General features: G+C 39.4%; 1 protein-coding gene across 1 annotated transcript; it reads right to left on the bottom strand.

Annotated features, from left to right (window-relative positions):
• Positions 1–4,926: 4,926 nt before the first annotated feature.
• Positions 4,927–22,841, bottom strand: LOC117062044 (serpin B6-like). The gene is given in 7 exon segments (XM_033175146.1): positions 4,927–5,365; positions 6,913–7,065; positions 11,997–12,139; positions 12,833–12,950; positions 16,873–17,022; positions 17,900–18,074; positions 22,707–22,841. Coding segments are annotated over 6 exon segments (1,134 nt in total). The 5' UTR covers positions 18,065–18,074; positions 22,707–22,841; the 3' UTR covers positions 4,927–4,960.
• Between the last annotated feature and the right edge of the window lie 545 nt (positions 22,842–23,386).

Here is a 23,386-nt window from a genome sequence, read left to right as displayed (position 1 = left end):
CAGTCTGGGTGTCCTTTGTTTCTTTTTCTTGCCTAATTGCCCCGGCCAGGGCTTCCAGTCAGATACTGAATAATGGGGGTGAGGCTGGGCATCCTTGTCTTGTTGCAGATCTTACAGGAAAGGTTTTCAATATTTCCCCGTTCAATATATTAGCAGTGGGTTTTTCATTTTGGTTTTTATTATTTTGAGGTATATTCCTTCTATACCCAATGTGTTAAGGATTTTTATCATAAAGCGATGTGGAATTTTACTGAATACTTTCTCGGCATTTATTGAAATGATCGTGTAGTTTTTGTTGTTGGTTCTGTTAATGTAATGTATCGCATTTATTGATTTGTGTTTATTGAATCATACTTGCATACCCCGGTGAATCTCACTTGATCGTGGTGAGTGATCTTTTTAATGTGTTGTTGAATTGGAGCTGCTAGCAATTTTTTGAGGATTTTTTTTCTGTTTTTACCTGTTGATGTGATGGATTCCTTTACTTGATTTTCAAATGTTGAAGTAGCCTTGTACATCTGCAATCAATCTTACTTAGTCACAATGTATAATCCAACTATTTTACACATAGTTGGATATTGGTTGTGAACATGTCGCTCAGGATTTTACACCTATACTAATGAAAGATACTGGTCATTAAGTTTCTTTTCTTCTCATGTCTATGTCTGGTTTTGTTATCAGAGTAATTACAGTCCTATAGAATGAATTAGAAAGCAGTTCTTCTGCTTCTATCTTCTGAAAGAGACTTAGAGAATTGGTGTAAATGTTTTCTTATTTATTTTTACTTTTTTAGAATTCACTAGTGAGTCCATCTAGGTCTGGTGATTATTTTAGAGGGCTATTAATTATTGATTAAATTTTTTAGTAGATATAGGCCTATTCAAATGTTCTATTTCCTGTTGTGTGACTTTTGGCGGATTGTGTCTTTCAAGAAATTGATCCATGTCAGGTAGTTTATCAAATTTGTGGGCACAGAGCTGTCCCGAGTATTCCTTTATGATTTTTTTATTGTACATGGGATTTTTAGCATGTCACCACTTTCATTTCTGATATTAGTAATTTAGGGTTTTCTTTTTGTTTAGCCCGGCTACTGTTGCATCAATTCATTGATCTTTTAAAATAATTAGCATTTGTTTTCATTGATTTTTATCTCTGGATTTCATTCATTTCTGCCCCCATTTTTATTATTTATTTTGTTCTGCTTACTTGGGTTTAATTTACTCTTCTTTTTCTGATGTTCTAAAGTAGAAGCTGTGCTGACTGATTTTAGAGTTTTTAAAACAAAGTTTCTACTTTTTAAATTTATCCATTCAATGCCATGAATTTTTCTGAAGAGGTGACTCACATTGTCCAGTAAGCCAAGAAATGTTAAGTGTCTAAATAGTAAACTCTAACCTTAGGTGAGTAAAATATGGAAACTAGTGGATTAAATAATCTGTGATTGAATATATTGTTTAACTCACTAAACTAAATTAGTTAAGCAAATATTTACCTTCACTCCTTCATCTTTAACCCCTTCACTTTTTTGAAGTCTTATCCCATAATTATGCTCAATATCTCAAATATTTTTTAAAAACACACTTTCTTTACTTTTATATATCATATGATTTTATTTAAATAAATTTCAAGAAAATGCAAACTGATCTATAGGGATATAAGGTAGATCAGTAGTTGCATGCAACATGGAACTGAGGACAGGGCAGAGAGAGGTGGGTGAGAGGCAATATAAAGGAGAAGGGGATACTTTGGAGTGATGGATATGTTCATTATCTAGATTGCTTTTACAGGTGTGTATATGTATATATACATAGATCCAAATGTATCATCGATTGTATATTTTATTTTTTAATTAATTAATTGATTATTTTAAAATTAATGTTAATTATTATACTTTAAGTTCTGGGGTACATGTGCAGAACATGCAGGTTTGTTACATAGGTATACATGTGCCATGGTGGTTTGCTGCACCCATCAATCCATCATCTACATTAGGTATTTCTCCTAATGCTACCCTCTGCTAGGCCCCCACCCCCGCGACAGGCCCAGGTGTGTGATGTTCCCCTCCCTGTGTCCATGTGTTCTCATTGTTCAACTCCCACTTATGAGTGAGAACATGCGGCGTTTGGTTTTCTGTTCTTGTGTTAGTTTGCTGAGAATGATGGCTTCCAGCTTCATCCATGTCCCTGCAAAGGACATGAACTGCATAGTATTCCATGGTGTATATGTGCCACATTTTCTTTATCCAGTCTATCATTGATGGGCATTTGGGTTGGTTCCAAGTCTTTGCCATTGTGAACAGTGCCACAATAATCATACATGTGCATGTGTCTTTATAGTAGAATGATTTTTAATCCTTTGGGTACATACCCAGTAATGGGATTGTTGGCTCATATGGTATTTCTGGTAACAGATCCTTGAGGAATCGCCACACTGTCTTCCACAATGGTTGAACTAATTTACACTCCTACCAACAGTGTAAAAGCGTTCCTATTTCTCCACATCCTCTCTAGCACCTGTTGTTTCCTGACTTTTTAATGATCGCCATTCCAACTGGCGTGAGATGGTATCTCATTGTGGTTTCGATTTCCATTTATCTAATGACCAATGATGATGAGCTTTTTTTCATATGTTTGTTGGCCACATAAATGTCTTCTTATGAGAAATGTCTGTTCATATCTTTCACCCACTTTTTTATGGGATTTTTTTTCTTGTAAATTTGTTTAAGTTCTTTGTAGAGTCTGGATATTAGCCCTTTGTCAGATGGATAGATTGCCTAAATTTTTCTCCCATTCTGTAGGTTGCCTGTTCACTCTAATAATAGTTTCTTTTGCTGTGCTGAAGCTGGATCCCATTTGCCAATTTTGGCTTTTGTTGCCATTGCTTTTGGTGTTTTAGTCAGGAAGTCTTTGCCCATGCCTATGTCCTGAATGGTAATGCCTAGGTTTTCTTTTGGGATTTTTATGGTTTTAGGTCTTACATTTAATACTTTAATACATCTTGAGTTAATTTTTGTATAAGGTGTAAGGAAGGGGTCCAGTTTCAGTTTTCTGCATATGGTAGCTAGTTTTCCCAACACTATTTATTAAATAGGGAATCCTTTCCCCATTGCTTGTTTTTGTCAGGTTTGTCAAAGATCAGATGGATGTAGATGTGTAGTGTCATTTCTGAGGCCTCTATTCTGTTCCATTGGTCTATATCTCTGTTTTGGTACCAGTACCATGCTGTTTTGTTTACTGTAGCCTTGTAGTATAGTTTGAAGTCAGGTAACATGATGCCTCCAGCTTTGTTCTTTTTGCTTAGGATTGTCTTGACAGTGTGGGCTCTTTTTTGGTTCCATATGAACATTAAAGTAGTTTTTTTCTAATTCTGTGAAGAAAGTTGCTGGCAGCTTGATGGGGATAGCATTGAATCTATAAATTACTCTGGGCAGTATAGCCACTTTCATGATATTGATTCTTCCTATCCACAAGCATGGAATGTTTTTCCATTTGTTTGTGTCCTCTCTTATTTCCTTGAGCAGTGGTTTGTAGTTCTCCTTGAAGAGGTCCTTCACATTACTTGTAAGTTGTATTCCTAGGTATTTTATTCTCTTTGTAGCAATTGTGAATGGGAGTTCACTCATGATTTGGCTCCCTGTTTGTCTATTATTGGTGTATAGGAATGCTTGTGATTCCTGCACATTGACTTTGTATCCTGAGATTTTGCTGAAGTTGCTTATCAGCTTAAGGAGATTTGGGGCTGAGACAATGGAGTTTTCTAAATATACAATCATGTCATCTGCAAACAGAGACAATTTGACTTCCTCTCTTCCTATTTGAATAAGCTTTATTTCTTTCTCTTACCTGATTGTCCTGGCCAGAACTTCCAATAATATGTTGAATAGGAGTGGTGAGAGAGGGCATCCCTGTCTTGTGCCAGTTTTCAAAGGGAATGCTTCCAGTTTTTGCCCATTCAGTATGATATTGGCAGTGGGTTTGTCATAAATAGCTCTTATTATTTTGAGATACGTTCCATCAATACCGAATTTATTGAGAGTTTTTAGCACGAAGGGCTGTTGAATTTTGTCAACAGCAGTTGCATTTCAAGCCTGTAACACAAATGGCTACAGACAGCTTACCTGCCTTTTCAGTAAATATTTGAAATAAAATAGAAAGACATGCAATGTATACCCACGAAGCTGTCTCAAACTACATTACTGTGAATAGAACATACACAATCACCTCTTCCTCCTTGTAGCAGTTTTACATTTTCAGGGAAATGGGATACTTCCACATTTGAAAAGGTTGTAACCCACCAATTGCTATGAATGCAAACTATGATTAAAACAAAAATACCCGGGAAATTGGACTGAATTCTCACGGTCTGAGTTAACTGCTCTCTCACCCTCTGTAATGGCTTCTGAAGAGCTGGCAACCTTCTGGAATAGAGGACACTTCTGAGAATCTTAGACCTGCTCACCACACCTCCTCCCTCGTCTCCATTTCACTCTATTCTCCCTTTAAAAATGGGTCCCTATGTCAATACTATTGAGCAGAGAAGAAGTAACATTTACATCTATCTTGTGCTTATAAGAAGAACAGTACAGCTGAACATGTGGGTGACACCTTGCACAAAGTAAAGACACAGGACTTAGCTCTGACAATTGGAATGTGGGAGAATAGTGAGGACGGGGAGACACTTCATTTTAAGGGAAGTCATTTGGGTAAATGTTTAGGAATACCACTGCCAAAGTCACCACAATATCCTTGGGGGATGTCAAGTTCAGGGCCTAGAAAAAATGTAATATGCAAACACACACAAGCATTCTGAACAAGGAATTTCAAAATCAGGTTCCCAATACCTCATTTTTCACCACAATAATGATAATGTCACTTTGAGTTGCAGGCATACTGTAAAGCGTAGAGGAAAAGTAGGTCAGTTAGAGAAAAGAGAAGGATTATATCCAATGACTACTATTTCCTTATGGAGAGGAAAACCGGCCACAGAAGAGAATACCATTGGTTTTTCTGTGCTGGATAAAGAAAAGGAAGGGATGGTCTGCACGGAATATGGGGATGATTCTTAAGCTCTGGTAAACTATCCTGCAGGCAGCAGCAGCTGCTGCTTCTGTACCTTCCTCATTGACCTCCACAAAGGACTTGTGCATGACCTTGGACAAGTACAGATACTTCTTAGACGACATTCCTGAGAAGTCTGCCCTGTCCTGTTCAAAGGCATCGGCCATGCCCATACTGCGAAGGACATCCTCCATGTTGTAAGTTTCCTCTAGTTTAAATCTAGGAAGGAAAACTTCCATCTCTCGTTCATGCATCGTGTCTAGGTTTGTCCATTCTATGAATCTCTCATAAGAAAGTTCTTTCTCCACCTAAAACAAGAGAGTTGGAGATTTAAACATCTAGATCAGTGTTGTCGAAGAAAGGCCTGTTTTGTAAATTTAATTTTCGTTAATATCAGTGTACATCATCCCAAGTGGCTAGTGGCTACTATATTGGACAGCATACATATGGAAGAGAGCACGTGAATGCTGAACCATTCAGGTAGGAGATGACTTTATATTTCAATGCTTTGATTCCTAAATTCTAGAAACTGCCAAACCTTTTTCCTGAGGCAGAAACTTACAACCTGGAGTACATTTGTAAGAGAATGACTGTCCTCTTTAAAGTTGGTTGTTGGCCGGGTGCGGTGTCTCACGCCTGTAATCCCAGCACTTTGGGAGGCCGAGGCAGGCGGATCACGAGGTCAGGAGATCAAGACCATCCTGGCTAACAGGGTGAAACTCCGTCTCTACTAAAAATACAAAAAATTAGCCAGGCGTGGTGGCGGGCGCCTGTAGTCCCAGCTACTCGGGAGGCTGAGGCAGGAGAATGGCGGGAACCTGGGAGGCGGAGGTTGCAGTGAGCCGAGATCGCGCCACTGCACTCCAGCCTGGGAGACAGAGCGAGACTCTGTCTCAAAAAAATAAATAAATAAAGTTGGTTGTTGTATCTTAAGAAAAGCATGTTGATGTAGGGCATCTCAGACTTGTCTCTGCTTTCACCCAAACTCCCTTTTAATGAATCCATCACCATTTTCTGTTCATTTAACTTCCAAAACCTCTAGGCCTTTTGGCCCTTCCCCCACCTTTGTTGCTGCTGCCTTCATTCAGGCCCTTGTCACGTCTTGTTTGAAATGCCACAGCGCCTGCTTTCTGATATGTCTCCATTCTTGCTCCTTCCAATTTGTCCATTGCAGCCACAGGGATTAGCTTTCTTCAAAAGTCAATTACTGCCCTGCTAAAAGTCTTCATTGACTCTCTACAAACTTGGTACTCAGTGTGCTCCATGGGCCAGCGGCTTCAACATCACCTGGAAGCTTGGTGGAAATGCAGTATCTCAGGCTCCACCCCAGTCCTGCTAAACCCAAATCTACATTTTAACAAGATCCTTTGGTGATACATAGAGTCACAGCAGCTCTTCCCCATATGACTGCTTTCTGAGGGGAAAACACAACTATTGGGCAAGGCTGGAGTGAAGACTACTAATATTAGTCAATGTCATATTCTGTGCATTGAAACAAATGCCTTATATAGGCAATCCCCTTTATCCTGCAATAACCCTCACAGAGAAGTACCGACATCAATTTTCATAGAAAGGAAAAGCTAAGAAAGCACACATTTCTAAATTGTAAAGCAGGACCTTGAACTCTGACCTGGTCTGTCCCCAGTCTGAGTCCTTTCTGGGATGAGAGTATTTTCTAAAAGGTGTTCAACACTTAGAAACCATCCCACTGAATATAACCATAAAAACAGAAAAGGGCATGTGGCCAAATATGTCAAGGAAACACTGATCAAAGCACATTTTCAAAGTTTTTTCCTAAAAGGCATCATCTGGAAGCCTTTACTATGATACAATGCATACTTTGAACACTCATTACCTTTTCCAAATCAGTGTTTTCATCTGGAAGCATGATCATATTCAGCTCCTTTCCAACATAGGGAAGCACCAGAATTTCGGTGAATATTTCTTTTGCACAGGTAATTTTAAAAGTAGATTTTTGAGACATCAGTTGCACAGGTTTTCCTTTGTTCTATAATGAAAACAGTTAACCATTAAGTTGAAACACAAGAGTTGAATATTGGGCATAATCAACAGAGTTGGCAAGTGTCTGTCTGCGGTAATGCTTTCTTCCCTTGGTCTCTAGAACCTTGTATTCGCCCCTGCCTTTACTGGGTCATGTTCATTACCTCGATCTCCAACCGCTGGGTTCCCATGGCTCAATCTTTACCTTACTTTCTCTTGGTGATCTTGAAGGGAACCAGGATATGCCACCCCAAAATACACCACTTTGGCTTAAGAATTATTTTGAGCTGAAGGCACTTGAGTTCCTGAAATATCTTAACTACTTAAAAGCAGAGCCTCCCAAAAGGCCTCAAAAGAACTCAATTGTCATAGGTTAATTCCTTGGGAACAACCTTAATTTTCTTAAAGACGAGAACTCTGCACACACCCAGCCAGGCATTGTCATTTGACTGTTATATCTGCCATCTATTCTACTCTGAAGGATCCATTTCTCTTTCCCCAAAGTCATGTCTTTTTCCCTAAGTGCCATTCCTTCCCCTCCCTTTCCCCTAGTAAGTTAGGTAAATACACCACCAATTCTAACCACCCACTTGAGTTACTCATCACTGAGTTCTCCCATGGGTATGTGGGATGCACATGTTAATAAGTTTCTGTTTGTTTTTCTCTTGTTAATTGTCTTATGTTATTTTAATTTATTAGGGCCCCAGCCAGAGAACCTGGGAAGATCAAAGAAAAAGATTTCTTTTCTCCCCTATAATGTCATTGAGTGTCATGAATCTAAATAGGAAACCCAAATTTGTACCTCTGGCCTGGAGCTCACCCCAGTAGTTCAGACATTCCATTTTGCTGCCTACTCAACATCTGCATCTGAACATATAAAAGAAACCTCCAGTCTAACATGTAACTCTGGGTTCCCCCATTCCCTTCCAGGTCTGCGCCTTCTATTTTCTTCCCCATCTCAGTTCACAGGGACTCCATCCTTCCAGTTGTCAAAAGCCCTGGAGTTAACCTTGACTCCTTTCTCTCACACTACAGATCTGACCCATGAGCAAATTATATCAGCCCCGTTTGTAAAATGTAACCAAAATCTAACCTGTGCTGCCTTCACTGCTATCATCCTAGCCCTGGGTGCCCTGTTTCTGCTCTTATCTTCCTTGTGGTTATGCTCAGTACAGTAGCCTGAGGGACTCTTAAAACTTAAGTCACATCACTCCTCAACTGAAAACCCTTCTGACTCAGAGCAAAAGCCAAAATCCTGGTAAATTGTGCATCATGATGATATTCAAAGAGTTTCAGATTTTAGAGCATTTCAGATTTCAGATTTTCAGATTCAGGACCCCCAATCTATGCTTAACTCTGCTGTTGTGGGATTAAAACAACCAGAGACAATATGTAAACATAGGAACACGGTTGTTTCAATAAAATTATATGCATAAAAATAGGTGGTGGGCTAGATTTGACCGTGGTCCATAGTTTGCCAACTCCTGGCCTAGAGAATTCCTCTCCTCACCTCCAAACCTCCAAACCTCTAACCTTGCAATAGAAAAGGATCCATTCTTGGTCTTCTATATTAACTGAATTATTTAGTAAATATTCATTTGTGTAGATGTTTTGTTTTATTTAGGAAGAGAAGTACTAACTAGAATTAAAATGAAAGAAGTAATATCAAATCAAAATCTCGTGCTCTTTGAGGAACCAAATAGGTTGGTGTTCTTACCACCCATTGCAACTACTTTATATTGCCTTTCTCTAGTATAGAGGCTAGAATGGAAGATATAATTATTCACCTCCTTAAAGCGTAAAACAATTCTGGTCAGTGAAATATAGAAAAAGTTTCCTTTTATAAGTAAAATGGTAGAGCCTCAGGAGAAGACTTTTGCACCACCCCTTTTGTTCTTCTAACTTCTTTATTATTATCATACTTTATGTTCTAGGGTACATGTGCACAACGTGCAGGTTTGTTACATATGTATACATGTGCCATGTTGGTGTGCTGCACCCATTAACTTGTCATTTACATTAGGTATATCTCCTAATGCTATCCCTCCCACCTCCCCCCACCCCACAACAGGCCCCAGTGTGTGATGTTCCCCTTCCTGTGTCCTAGTGTTCTCGTTGTTCAATTCCCACCTGTGAGTGAGAACATGAGGTGTTTGGTTTTCTGTTTTTGCAATAGTTTACAGAGAATGATGGTTTCCACCTGCATCCATGTCCCTACAAAGGACATGAACGCATCCTTTTTTATGACTGCATAGTATTCCATGGTGTATATGTGCCACATTTTCTTAATCCAGTCTGTCATTGATGGACGTTTGAGTTGGTTTCAAGTCTTTGCTATTGTGAATAGTGCCACAATAAACATACTTGTGCATGTGTCTTTATAGAAAACAGACAAACGGAGAGCCAAGTCATGAGTGAACTCCCATTCACAATTGCTTCAAATAGAATAAAATACCTAGGAATCTAGCTTACAAGGGATGTGAAGGACCTCTTCAAGGAGAACTACAAATCACTGCTCAATTAAATAAAAGAGGACACAAACAAATGGAAGAACATTCCATGCTCATGGATAGGAAGAGTCAATATCATGAAAATGGCCATACTGCCTAAGGTAATTTATAGATTCAATGCCATCCCCATTAAGCTACCAATGACTTTCTTCACAGAATTGGAAAAAACTACTTTAAAGTTCATATGGAACCAAAAAAGAGCTCACATTGCCAAGACAATCCTAAGCCAAAAGAACAAAACTGAAGGCATCACTCTAGCTGACTTCAAACTATACTACAAAGCTACAGTAATCAAAACAGCATGGTACTGGTACCAAAACAGAGATATAGACCAATGGAACAGAACAGAGGCCTCAGAAATAATACCACACATCTACAACCATCTGATCTCTGACAAAAACAAGCAATGGGGAAAGGATTCCCTATTTAATAAATGGTGCTGGGAAAACTGGCTAGCCATAAGCAGAAAGCTGAAACAGGATCCCTTCCTTGCACCTTATACAAAAATTAATTCAAGATGGATTAGAGACTTAAATGTTAGACCTAAAACCATAAAAACCCTAGGAGAAACCTAGGCAATACCATTCAGGACATAGGCATGGGCAAGGACTTCATGTCTAAAACACCAAAAGCAATGACAACAAAAGCCAAAATTGACAAATGGGATCTAATTAAACTAAAGAGCTTCTGCATAGCAAAGAAACTACCATCAGAGTGAACAGGCAACCTACAGAATGGGAGAAAATTTTTTCTATCTTCTCATCTGACAAAGGGCTAATATCCAGAACCTACAAAGAACTCAATCAAATTTACAAGAAAAAACAAACAACCCCATCAAAAAGTGGGCAAAGGATATGAACAGACACTTCTCAAAAGAAAACATTTATGCAGCCAACAGACACATGAAAAAATGCTCGTCATCAGTGGCCATCAGAGAAATGCAAATCAAAATCACAATGAGATACCATCTCACACCAGTTAGAATGGCAATCATTAAAAAGTCAGGAAACAACAGGTGCTGGAGAGGATGTGGAGAAACAGGAACACGTTTACAGTGGTGGTGGAACTGTAAACTAGTTCAACCATTGTGGAAGACAGCATGGCAATTCCTCAAGGATCTAGAACTAGAAATACCATTTGACCCAGTCATCCCATTACTGGGTATATGTTCTTCTAACTTCTTGCCTGCATTTTGGGCTTAATGCCTGAACTATCGTGAGACCATGAGGAAATAGGTAATGTTCTAAAAATGACATAGCAGAAGTAGAGTGGTTTGGTCCCTGGAAGTTTCACCCACATCCCACATCAGCCCTGGCCTCTGGCCACCTCCAGACTTCCTGTTAAGGGAGATGAACTTCAGGAGTGTAAACACTAAGAGCAGGGTTTTCAATGACATCCTAACATACATCTTATTAAAATGAATTTCAAGGAGAGAAATATTTTGCCAGGAGAAAATATGACAGTTCATTTCAAAATAAAGCTAGAAAAAAAAATATATTTCTTGAGAAACTGAAGATTTAGGCTCACATTGGCCTGAAAGATTTAACTAATGGTGAATGATCAATAATTACCTTAATTAACATATTCTGTCTACTTTTATGTATGTCCAAACATTTCTAGAGCTAAACAAAAAAGAAAGAATAAATAAGATTTAGAGAAAGATAAAGGGCCTTCTGCAAATAATATATTCAAAATTGGAGGTAGCTAAACTCTGTCCTGTGTATATGTTTTTGCTCACTTGGTTTTAAGCAAAAATTTGTGCTTGTTTAATATCTTTATTATTAAAAAAAGACTGAACATAATTCATTGGTTCAGTACTTACTGAGTGCATGTGTGTGCTAGGCACTTGTAGCATTCTCTACACTCAAACAGCAACAAGCAGAGCAGGAAAAGAAGACACCTGATTCAACCACTCCAATGCCACCAGGGAGACAGGCAGGGGTCACTGTGACAGCTTAGAGGAGGAGACAGCTTGGGGAGGTGCATTGTCAAGAAAGGCATCTCGGTGGGAACGCTGGCAGAAAGAAAGGAGCAGGAAGGTACAAAGGCAAATGAAGATAGAGAAACAGGCAGGATCCAGATCATGAAGGATCGCATCATACCATGGAGTTTGAACTTTATCTCACAAGCTTTGGGAAGCCAGTGGCTATACACTCTGTACACTTAGATTTGTGGTATAGACAGTACCCAGTATAGATGAGATGAGATAGGGTGCTGGACAAGAGGCCTGGGAGTATGTAACCACGTTGGTTGAGACACCAAAAAGAGATAAAGGGAAGGAGAAAAGTCTCAAGGTTTGGAGGGGAGTCCAGCTGCTGAACTACCAAAGGGTCATGTCCAGTCAAAGTTATTGAAGTTAAGCTTCTTGCAGGTGTTAAAACCAATAGGACACTTTCTAAAATCACCTTTGATAGTGCAAAATACTCACCTTGCTGATTTTAAAAGGCATTTCCCTAGTTTTGTATTTCTCAAATGAATGATCCCAGTTTCCTTTGAAGTAGATGGCATTCACGAGAATCAGCTTAGTCAATGAATCGACTGAACCTCAAGGCAGCACCTCTGTAATTTTACCTGTAAAGAAGAGTTAAAGAACCATTTACCTAAATGTATTCCTTGATGCTTGTATCAGGAGGGATATTCAGATTGTGTGGTCTCTTTGAGAAGGCAACTATGCATGAAAGGAGTTCATGGTGTCATGAAATATAACCATGTAAAGGGACGCTTGTCCTTAAAACAACCATAGTAACAACACTGCAACAAACAGTTGAAATTGAATATAAGCTCTAGGAAGAAGAATTCCACAACTTGAAAAGAGTGCATAAAACAAACAAGCAGATATTTATAGGCAGAGGATGAACTGATAATAGATTAGGTAGAAAGGAATAATTGGTGACTATGGCATAAAGAAAGAAACAAAGAATTATCAAAAAAGTGAGCAGTTGTAGCAAGTGTAAAGAACAGTTTAAATTAAGAAGAAGGAAATTTTATTATTATTAATGAAAATAAAACCTACTTAGTACTAACCAGAAAAGTCAATTGAAATGTAGATTGTTCTGGAAGAAATGTACTGAATATTGAGAAACATCAGATACTTGGTAAGAGTGGGGATAAAGCTAGAGAAAATTTCTATCCATTGGCAATATTTCAGAAGCAAATTTTTAAGATTTGCATAATTAGAGAAAAAATCACTCCTTTTATATTTGACAATTTTGTAAAGTAAAACTATTAAAATATTATTGAAATAGAATGACGATATATTTTCACCTTCAGTCTTATCAGCAACCCAGGCATTTATGCGTCTTCTGCAAGTCTCTGTATCATTAACAAAGTCAAAGTTTTCTATTTTTGCTTGGTAGAATTTGCTGCAAGAATCTGTAAAACACTAGGATAAACCAAGCAACATAATTTTATAGCTACAGAAATAAGACCAACAGCTTACTTCTTCATTGTGCCACATCAGAAAATCAATAATATTATGATTTAGCATACATTTACAAATATAAGGAATTAACCAAAAGTCCTAATTCTCTTCAGCAATATTTACTCTTAGCTTGTAAACTAAGTAATATAGTGGTCTGCATATCAAATAATTTTCATGACCTGCTGGATCCCTGAAGACAGTAGCAGTGCATCAGTGACATGATTAAAGACACAGAGAATTATTCAAGAAGACCTGGCCATTCTTACATGCATGCACCTAATAATTGAACATCAAAATACTTCAGACAAACACTGATAGCTAAAAGAAGAAACAAATAAATTCACTTTTATAATTGGAGATTTCAACACACCTTTATGAGAAATAGACCAATCCTGCAGGCAGAAAATGAGTAAGAACATAGTTGAACTCAACTTTGTTTTTCAAGGCTTTGAGATTCTGTGACTATAAAATCTGCCACTCCTACAAACTATCAAATTTGTTGAGTGCAGCAAGTGCTATGGCTGCCTCTTCATTTCAGAACAACAGAATATAAATATGAGTCTACCGTTCCATAAATTATATTGGAAAAATACACAATTCTAGGCCAGCAATCTCCATCTGAACCTTCTGGGATGATGAGAATGGTGTAAATCTGCAATGTCCCAAGTAATGCCACATCGGCTATTGAGCACTTGAAATGTGGCTAGTTGGACTGAGGAGCTAAACATTTAATTTTATTTAATTTTAATTAATTTCGTGGAAACCTTAGTAACCACATATAGCTAGTGAATGTTTCAGACTACAATCAACTTTGCAAAAAAAGTTCACACTAGGCCGGTCGTGGTGGCTCACACCTATAATCCCAGCACTTTGGGAGGCCAAGGCGGGCAAATCACGAGGTCAAGAGATCAAGACCATCCTTGCCAACATGTCTTTACTAAAAATATAAAAAATTAGCCAGGCATGGTGGCAGGTGTCTGTAATCCCAGCTACTTGGGAGGCTGAGGCAGGAGAATCGCTTGAACCCCCCCAGGCAGTGGAGGTTGCTGTGAGTCGAGATTGTGCCATTGCACTCCAACCTGGGCAACAAGAGCAAAACTCCGTCTCAAAATAAATAAATAAATAGATAAATAAATAAATAAATAATCAAACTATATTTAGTTAATATAGTCTGTAGAATTATGATATTAACAAAAACCTACATTATGTCATATAAAAGCAGGAAATTTGGTGGAAATTAAATGGGCTGAAATAACTAATTTATTGATCGTGCACCATAGAATTGTTTTCCAAACTTTCCCTCAAACTACTCACAGCTAACTATTTAATTCCCCTTTTCAGAATTTTGTGGGGGTTTTTTGTTTTGTTTTGTTTTGTTTTTACAGAATTTTCTACTTCTATTTCAGCATAGCATTGGAGAGGAAATGTGACAGTAGTTAGGAACACAATTTCTGCAACTTACTAGCTGTGTGACCTTCAAACATTTTCTTAATCTCTTTATGCCTCCATGTTCTCTCCTGTAGAAAAAGGAAGCAGTAATAGCTACACCTCACCAGATAACTGTGAATTCCTATGAAATATCACCTTTTCATGTAGCATTTTTGAATTCTTGCTATGTTTCAGGCACTACATAACTGATTTATGTACATTATTTCACTTAACCCTCCCATAATTCATGCCTTGCCAAGATTGCTGGCTCTGCTTGTTTTTCAGTGGTTTGGAAATTGTTTACATCTCCCAATATGAAAAATAATCTGAAAGTAAACTGACGATTCTCACATATTGATGACTTTTTGCACCCCTAGATGATCTTTTTATCTATTAAACATGTTTTAAAATAATTGTTTGCTATTTAAGTTACTATTTTACAAGCCATCACTAGTCAAAGTAAAATAACATCTAATTATATATTGCTATTGGTGCCAGATTCTTGGAAATAAGAATAATTAATTAATTAATGAGAAACAGATGACAAATAATTCTCATCTCTTTATTTTACATTTCAGTATCAAAATAACATTTAAAATATCAATGATTTTCTTAAAATAGTCACCAAAAATGGATATTTGTTTGTTAACATTTTGATTGTCTTTGTATAGAAAACTAATAAAAAGCTGGTAATAAAGTTAATAGTAGCTAAGACTACAAAAATAAGCTGTAAAAATCACAATACCATATACAAATCTTATAAATATTTGACTTTATGCCTTACAACCTTCACTTTATACCAATTCGTTTTGAAACAATTAATTTAGAGTCTGAAACAAGTTTGAAAAATAATGAATAAAACCATATAACACAGTAAGAGTGATATTCTAAACATATATGATTCTTATAAATCAGTAAGAAAAAGACATCCATCCCCATGGGGAAATGTGTAAAATAATACGTAAATAGGTAATTCACAGAAAAGATAGAAATGCTCAATAAACATAAGAAAAATTGTTTAATTCCACTAATAACCAAAAGCTTTAAAAGTTAACAATATGCGGTGTTGCTGATGGTGGGTGGAAATGAACACTCTACAAATACGCCTTCGGGATTGTAAAATGGCGACAGTACTGTGGTGAGCAGCTTGGCGGTATTTATTAAAACCTCAAAGTTTCATTCCCTTCCTTCTGCAAATCCATTTTAGACAGTAACTTACGCACATACGAATGCAACTGTGCACAGGATATTACTGTCTGTGATGGCCCTGGTTAAATACAGCTGAAATGTTCATCAAGGAAAGAAATGTTTCCTACATCAAGATACACCCGTACTTAGGAATATCAGACAATGGTTAAAAAGAGTGATGCAGATTCACATAGACTGAGGTGGAAAGAATTTAAGACACATTGTTAAGTAAAAGACCACAAAGTATAAAGCAATATGTATAGTATAATAATATTATATGGGGGGAAAACTCACAAAGCAAAATTTCTGGATGTGAAGGAGGATACACCTCAAATCTATAAAAGCTCAGACATTGAAAAGGAGAGTAATGGGGTTGGAACTATGTTGATGAGGACTCTTGGTTTATATACATTATTTGTGTTTTCATAGATCAAGAAATAACTTGAGCAGTTTTGGTTTTTAAAAATAAAAATGTCGTGGCCAGGCGCAGTGGCTCACACCTGTAATCCCAGCACTCTGGGAAGCCAAGGCGGGCGGATCACTTGAGGTCAGGAGTTGAAGACTAGCCTTGCCAACATGGTGGAATGCCATCGCTACTAAAAATACAAAACTTAGCCAGGTGTGGTGGCACACACCTGTAATTGCAGCCACTTGAGAGTCAGAGGCAGGAGAATCATTGAGCCTGGGAAGTGGAGGCTGCAGTGAGCCGAGATTGTGCCACTGCACTCCAGCCTGGGCGACAGAGTGAGTGAGACTCCATCTCAAAAATAAATAAATAAATAAATTTAAAAAATAAAAATAAAATTTAAATGTCATAAAAGCACTGTCAACAAATACGACCAGTATAATTAGCCAAAAATAAGTTTTAAAAGATTTTCAGTGTCTAAAAAGTGAATCAAAATATTAAAATGTGTAAAACGTTAAGAAAGTGTCACAATGCACAAAAACGTTAACAATATCTGCAAAGCAATTACCAGAAATACTCATTTTGATCATTTCTTTGTTTTGGCTGATTCTTTTCCAATTGTAAATGTATGTACATTCTTTTATAAAGATTGTCTCATTAAAGCTTCACAAAACTGGGCAGTATTTGCTCTAAGACCCATTTTATAAATGATAAAATGGAATCAGAGGAGTGTGTGAGGTTCCTGAATGGAGTCCTGGATTCAAGCCCACCTGTATGAGTTCATAGCCCACATTCTTTCTACTACTGTCCATCACCCATTACTATCTTTATTTTCTCCAATGAAAAACAAGTATGACTTACTGAGAGGAAGTCATAAGACTTTTCTCCAAAGAGCCGGTTAGCAGTTCTAAGCAAGTACAGAGTGCCAGTTCTGTTAATTTCAGTGAGAAGTGACTGAAAACCTTGGTGAATATCTCCATCTTCACCTCCAATTTTACTAAAAGAAAGTGCCTGAAATTAAACAAAACAAAAACACAGAGGAAAATAACATTTTCAGTATTCCCTGACTTCAAGAAATAGGCAAAACACTAAACTTTCACTAAGAGGTTTACAGATCCTTATTGTAGCTTAAATGATGATTAATTAAAGATGAAAAGTGTCTTGAAAGCCACCCAGTCTCCCTACCTATAGCTCTTCTCAGTCCTGCCTATAATTACTTCCTAAAGGAAACCAAAGTTTTCTAAGTATTAGTATGAGTGGAAATGCCTTTTGCAAATCCTAACAAAATGTATCTAGTTATTTATGTTCACTATTTGTGGTAGTTTGTCTGAAAACACAGCTGCCAACCATATGTTCCATCTCTGCATGCACAGGCTCCTCCTGACATCAAAAGATGGAGTCTCTCTCCCCTCCTGTGGGATCCGGGCTGGTCCTGTGACTTGCTGTGAATATCAGAATGCAGATATGATACTGTCCTTAAAAAGCCTAGCAGCTTCCATTTTTGCTCTCTCATAACCCAGCTACTATGGTGTAAGGAAGCACAAGCTGTGCTAAAGCAAGGATACACAGAAAGGCCTGGAGGAATGGGAAGACTTGCTTGTAGGGAACTAAGGCCCCAGCCACCAAGCAGCACCAAGACCCAGACAAGTGAGTGAGACCTTCCTGGACCTTCTAGCCCAGTAGCCTGCAGAAGCACCCACATGAGTGACCCCAAGTCACCACGGATGGTCAGGCAGTGGTAACATGCTCCATCCTGCCAACTCTCCATCTACATCCTATGATACTATCAAAGTTGTCTGTTAAAAGAGGAATTTCTTTGGGAATTGAAATGTAGAAGAGCTCAACTGAGTAGTAGCATTTATTGTTGTCTTGAAGTGGCTCTAGGTACCTGAGACATCTGGGCTGCAGTGTTTCCCTTCGCTCCCATGAAAACCATTGCCAAGGCTGACGACATGCTCATGGGTGAAAACAATACGTTGTTTGAGTTATTTTCCCCTAGCTTTTTCAAAAGGTTTAATGCAAAGATGCCAGTTACTTCTGATAGAGCGTCCATGACAGTGAACCTGAAACAATGGATTTTAAAACAACATTACATCAATGTGGGCTTACATATGTATTGTATTTTTACTCTTATTTATTAATAAATATGGCTAATACTTTTGTTCAGTGAGCAAATAGGTACACATGCAAAAACTACACTAGGCCTTTTCTTGCAAAATTTCATTTAATCCATACAACATGATGAGGTAGGTGCTGTAAATATCTGCATTTTACGAGCCAAGAAATGGGGCATTAGCTGTTTTTCCTTATGTTAATGTTGCTTTTCCTTCATTTCTTTAGTTTTCAATGTATCTCTGGCAAATTTTCCCCTAAATTTTCTACAGATCAGTCAAACATTTTTAGTAATTACTTTATATGTTCAACCACATATGAAGAACCTATCAATCCCATTTTTCATCTCCCACAGTCTTTCAGTCTGCTGAAGAGTGCAGCATTCTTAAAGTCTAAAATTTTCATTACCAGAAAAGAATTTTCACAAGCAGAGAACAACTTTCCCTACTATTATACTTTAGTTATTGATCAATTTATTGTTTTCCAATATGATAAACCTAATCTTTTTCTTAAACTTTAAAGCATACTGCTTACACAGCAAATAAGTCATATTTTAAATGTTTAAGCATTAATTATGAAGTCTAATAATCAGATGCTTTATTTATTTATTATTTATTTATGTATTTTGAGACAGAGTTTTGCTCTTGTCACCCAAGCTGGAGTGCAATGGCATGATTTCGGCTCACTGCAACCTCCACCTCCCGGATTCAAGTGATTCTCATGCCTCAGCCTCCTGAGTAGCTGGGATTACAGGCACATGCCACCACATCTGGTTAATTTTTTTATTTTTAGTAGATACGGGGTTTCACCATGTTAGCCATTCTGGTCTCGAACTCTTGATCTCAGGTGATCTGCCTGCCTCGGCCTCCCTAAGTGCTGGGATTAGAGGCTATGCCCAGCCTATCAGATGTTTTATTAATCATTGATTACAAACTCTAATATATCAGATGTTTTAAAGTTTTAAACAACTTTAATAACAAACTTACAAAGTTAAACACTTATAAATACAGTAAGCTAGATTCTCCAAAAACATGGTATCAGCATCTCTGCTGGTTTCTTTTAAAGGAGGAGAGTTGTAAGGTATGAATTTTGGACACTCAGGCAGCATATGAGTTTACGTACTGACCAAAAACACTGCTGCTCTTCTAACGCCTTACCAGTGACAAAACTGGAATGGATGTTTATTTTTAGTTCCTAAGTATATCATGTGTAAATCCAATTGGCATTTAAAGATTTTATACATCTTCCCTTTCTGAAACATACTTTCATTTAGAGGCTGTCCACTGGGGCTCAATTGTACTACCTTCTCTTTCATAATTCCAATGTGTTGCACCCACTGCTATTGATCACTGATATTGCTGACTCTATTCCTTTCTGAACCCATTGCTCTTTTGTGTGCAGCAACCTTATCTCATCTAAGACAACCCTTCGCCAATGTCCTTTGTTTTAAACTCATGTTTTTTCTGCTTCATTGTTTACTCCTTTGTTTTGATGGAGCAATAGCTTTCTAAGACAGAATGCACAAACTTTGATGGATTGCATATTTGAAAATATCTTTATTCTTCCATTAGATACTATTGATCATTTGGCCGAGTCCATAATCCAGATTGCAAATCATTTTACCTCCGAAGTCTTGAGGCATTGCTTCTTTGCCTTCCAGCCTTTAGTTTTGCTGTTGAGAAGTCTAATGACACTCAGATCCCAGTTCTCTCCCCGCTTCCAGTTTACCCCTCTTTAGAAGCTTACGAAACTTTATCGTTATCCCTGGTCATCTAAAATGTCACAAAGACTGTGTCCTGTGAACCCAGTTCATCATTTTTGTGGGGCACTTGGTGAGCCATTTCAATCTAGCAATTCAAGATTTTTTATTGTACTTTTTGTCAATTTCCTCCAGACAGATTCTCTGTTTTATTTTTCTGTTCCTTCTGTTAGTCAGGTGCTAGAACTCTTGGATTGAACCCCTCATCTGGAATTTCCCAATCCTCTTCATGCCCTGTCACTCTCAGAAAATATATGAACAGCAGCTTGGGATAAACGAAACTGCCCATTACAGGAATGACCAACTCCAGCCACCCAGATCTCACCCAGCTATCCCGAGTTGTAGGGATCAATATTTGGCACATCCGCTACCTCACCCAGGGCACAACACCCTGATAGGCATTCAGGTTTGAAAACTCCCCTTTAATCTTCCAATTACCAAGTTTTACATCACTTTGATATTTTGTTCCATTTTTCCGAAAGACATCTGTGGGTTTATCCTCTAATCTTTCTATTAATTTTTTTTTTTTTTTTTGAGACAAGGTCTCACTCTGTCACCCAGACTGGCGTGCAGTGCTGTGATCATGTCTCACTGCAGCCTCGATCTCACAGGCGCAAGCAATCCTCCTGTCTCAGGTCCCCCCACCCATCTGAGTAGCTGAGGCCACAGGCATGCACCACCATATTTGGCTAATTTTTGCATTTTTTGGCAGAGATGGCGTTTCACCATGTTGCCCATACTGGCCTTGAACTCCTGGGCCTCAAGTGATCCTCCCACCTCAGCCTCCCAAAGTGCTGGAATTATAAGTGTGAGCCACCACACCTGGCCTCTATTAATTTTTAAAATTTAAGCTAGTAAAATTTTGATTTCCAAAAAATCCTACTTATGCCCTGTTATTCCTTTTTCACAGCATTCAGTTTTAATTCCCTAGAGAACATCATTTATAGTTTTATTGTGCTGTCTTCTGCTTCTGGTGCTGCCTCACTTTCTCAGATGTCTTTGCCATTGTGGTTATCTAAACACTAAGTGTTTATTTAGATAAACACTAAATCTTATTATTTAGATCTCTCTCTTCATACATGGGCTTCTCCAGAAATGCCGAACTTTCCAGTCCATGTTTAAAATGAAAACACTGATTAGAAATTCTCTTTACATGGGTAGGTCATTTTGGCTGTAAGGGTGGAGGCTCTGGGAGGGAAAGGTGATTCACTGCAATGTGATTTTGTTGAGGAACCAGGAAATGAAGGTCTTTTTTTCTGAGACCAGTGGGTTTTTCGAGACACCAATCTTCTGGTGGTATGGAAGCAGGTGGGGTCGGGGACTGAGGGGACTTTCACTTGGCCATTAGCTGGTTTCCAGCCTGGTGCCTTCCTCTATCCCCTCACAGAACCTGTGGGTCCCTGCGTTTGACCACCAGATCCTGTAGGGGTGAGACATTGGTCTGCTACTGGGTAGCTGCCTAGGGGAGGGAGGGTGGTTGGTTGCCAAGGTGGGTACTGGCATCAGGGGAATCAAACCATTCTGTAAACAGATTTAGACCAAGGCCCCTATTTCTCAGCCCTGCATTTCCCTCCTGTCATTGCAGGTAATTAGTGCCTCCAGCGTGAAGCCTCACAGCTCTTTATAGGTAATTTCCCACCCCCACCCCACAAAAGGCACTGAGGGCACCCGTCTCATTCTTCTATTCTCTTTCCTCCTCCAAAACTCCGCGAAAATCTCTTGTCCACTGTTTGCTTCCTCTCTTAGTTTCACATCATCACCGTGCACATTGTTTAAACCCAGAATACAAGGAAACCCAGGATCAAACACAAACGTGACTCAACACATCAGGCCTATGAACTACAACAGGGAGATTACAGCTCTCGGTCACACTTCCGTCGTCAGGCACAATTAGACCCCTACAGTGCTGAATATTAATTTGCTATAACTTATGTTTTCCAAAACTGAGTTTTAAGGGATGGGTGAGAAGAAACTAATGCCAGTGCCAATTTTATCTTACACGACAAAATCTAAATACGATTAAAATGCACCCCCCCACACACCCAATCTTCTCTTAGCTTAAGGATAATGAATTTTGAAATATTTTATCTTGCAATGAGTTCATTTAAAACAGATGTGGAATGTCCCTCACGATGATCTCTGCAGGCCTGGACGACCTCAAAAGTGCTGTGGTGTTGGCCGAACTCTGGAGGCCAGAGAGGGCTGTGACACCCATGCGCTCATTCTTGGAAAAGGTGTTGGGGGAGGCGCAGGGTCCAGGCTGCCTTTGGGACCCGCCCCTAGTTCTCTCTCGAGGGTCTCCATTCTTCTCAGAAAGTTCCAACGCACTGTTCCCTGCAGGGTCACCTGTGGCCAGGTGGCCCCAGGCTACAGACCTAGAGGCTCCTCGACGCCCCCATCCCGCAGGCGGCCCTGCCCCCTCCTGGGCCTCCAGGTGCACGGCCCCGAGTCCTGGGGTCCTAGTGGTCCGAGGAGTCACAGCCTCCTCCCGCCCCCAGTGAGTACTTCAGCAGGGTGGGCTGGGCGGCCTGAATGTCTGCACCTGTTTCCCCGCTCCAGCAGGGTGAGCCAAGACGAACCAAGACAGGCACTCCCCAGATCCGCACCCATCCTCCCCACCCGCGTCCTCGTCAGGACCGGCAGGGGTCTCAGTCAGGCGCAGCTACGCCCCTGCCGTCCGGAAGCGCCAGGAAAACGTCCCAGGTCCAGGAAGGCGTGCACTATCCCTGGCTTCACCTTCGCAGCTTCCTGCCCCTTTCTTAGGCGCAAGAGCGGATAACCTGGTGCCCGCGTGTGGGAGCCGCTCCCCAAACCAGGCACGTACCCCAGTTGTAGGCGCCGCTGCCCAGAAGCGAGGAGAGACCGGGTCGGAGCTGCGGGGATAAAGATGTCTGGCGGAGGCAGCTGTCAGATCCTAGCGGGGTAGCGAGTGCGGCAAGAGTCGGCACCCGGCCAGGCACCTCCCCAGCCCAGCTGGCGCGTAAGTAGGAGGGCGGTGCGAGTCCCGCAGACAGCAGGGGCTTCCGGCGCGGCACATTGAGAACGCTCAGGCGAATAAAACGAAGACGCTGCTCTCTGGGAGTTTTCAATCAGGAAGCAATATTACTCCCCCCCCCCCCATCCCCCCGATTCTCACCCCGAGTTAATGTGTCTTTGAAAATAACTGTGAATTATTACTTCAGTGACCAGAAAAGTGCCAATTCTTGGTACGTGGAAGTAAGCAGCACACTGCAGAACGACAATTAAAAATAAACATATCTATGCAGCCGTCTAGTGATATGAATAAGCTGCACGTTGCAGAACAAAAATCAAAAATAGACAAATCTATGCAGTCGTCTAGTCATATGAATTGGACTTCAGGGCATTGACAAATTATACAAATGACTGTGAAAACCCTGTTTACCTTTTTGGAGCAGGCATGGAGAACAGAAAGGGTTCAGATGACTGGGGGTAGGAAGAACAATAGCTGGATTTTACTTTTTGTTTTTATTTTTTATTGATAGA

Source organism: Trachypithecus francoisi, unplaced genomic scaffold, assembly GCF_009764315.1.
Source record: "Trachypithecus francoisi isolate TF-2019V2 unplaced genomic scaffold, Tfra_2.0 Contig01474, whole genome shotgun sequence".
NCBI classification, from domain to species: Eukaryota; Metazoa; Chordata; class Mammalia; order Primates; family Cercopithecidae; genus Trachypithecus; species Trachypithecus francoisi.
The sequence above is the reverse complement of the archived record's forward strand: the minus strand, read 5'-3'. Positions and strand labels throughout refer to the sequence as shown.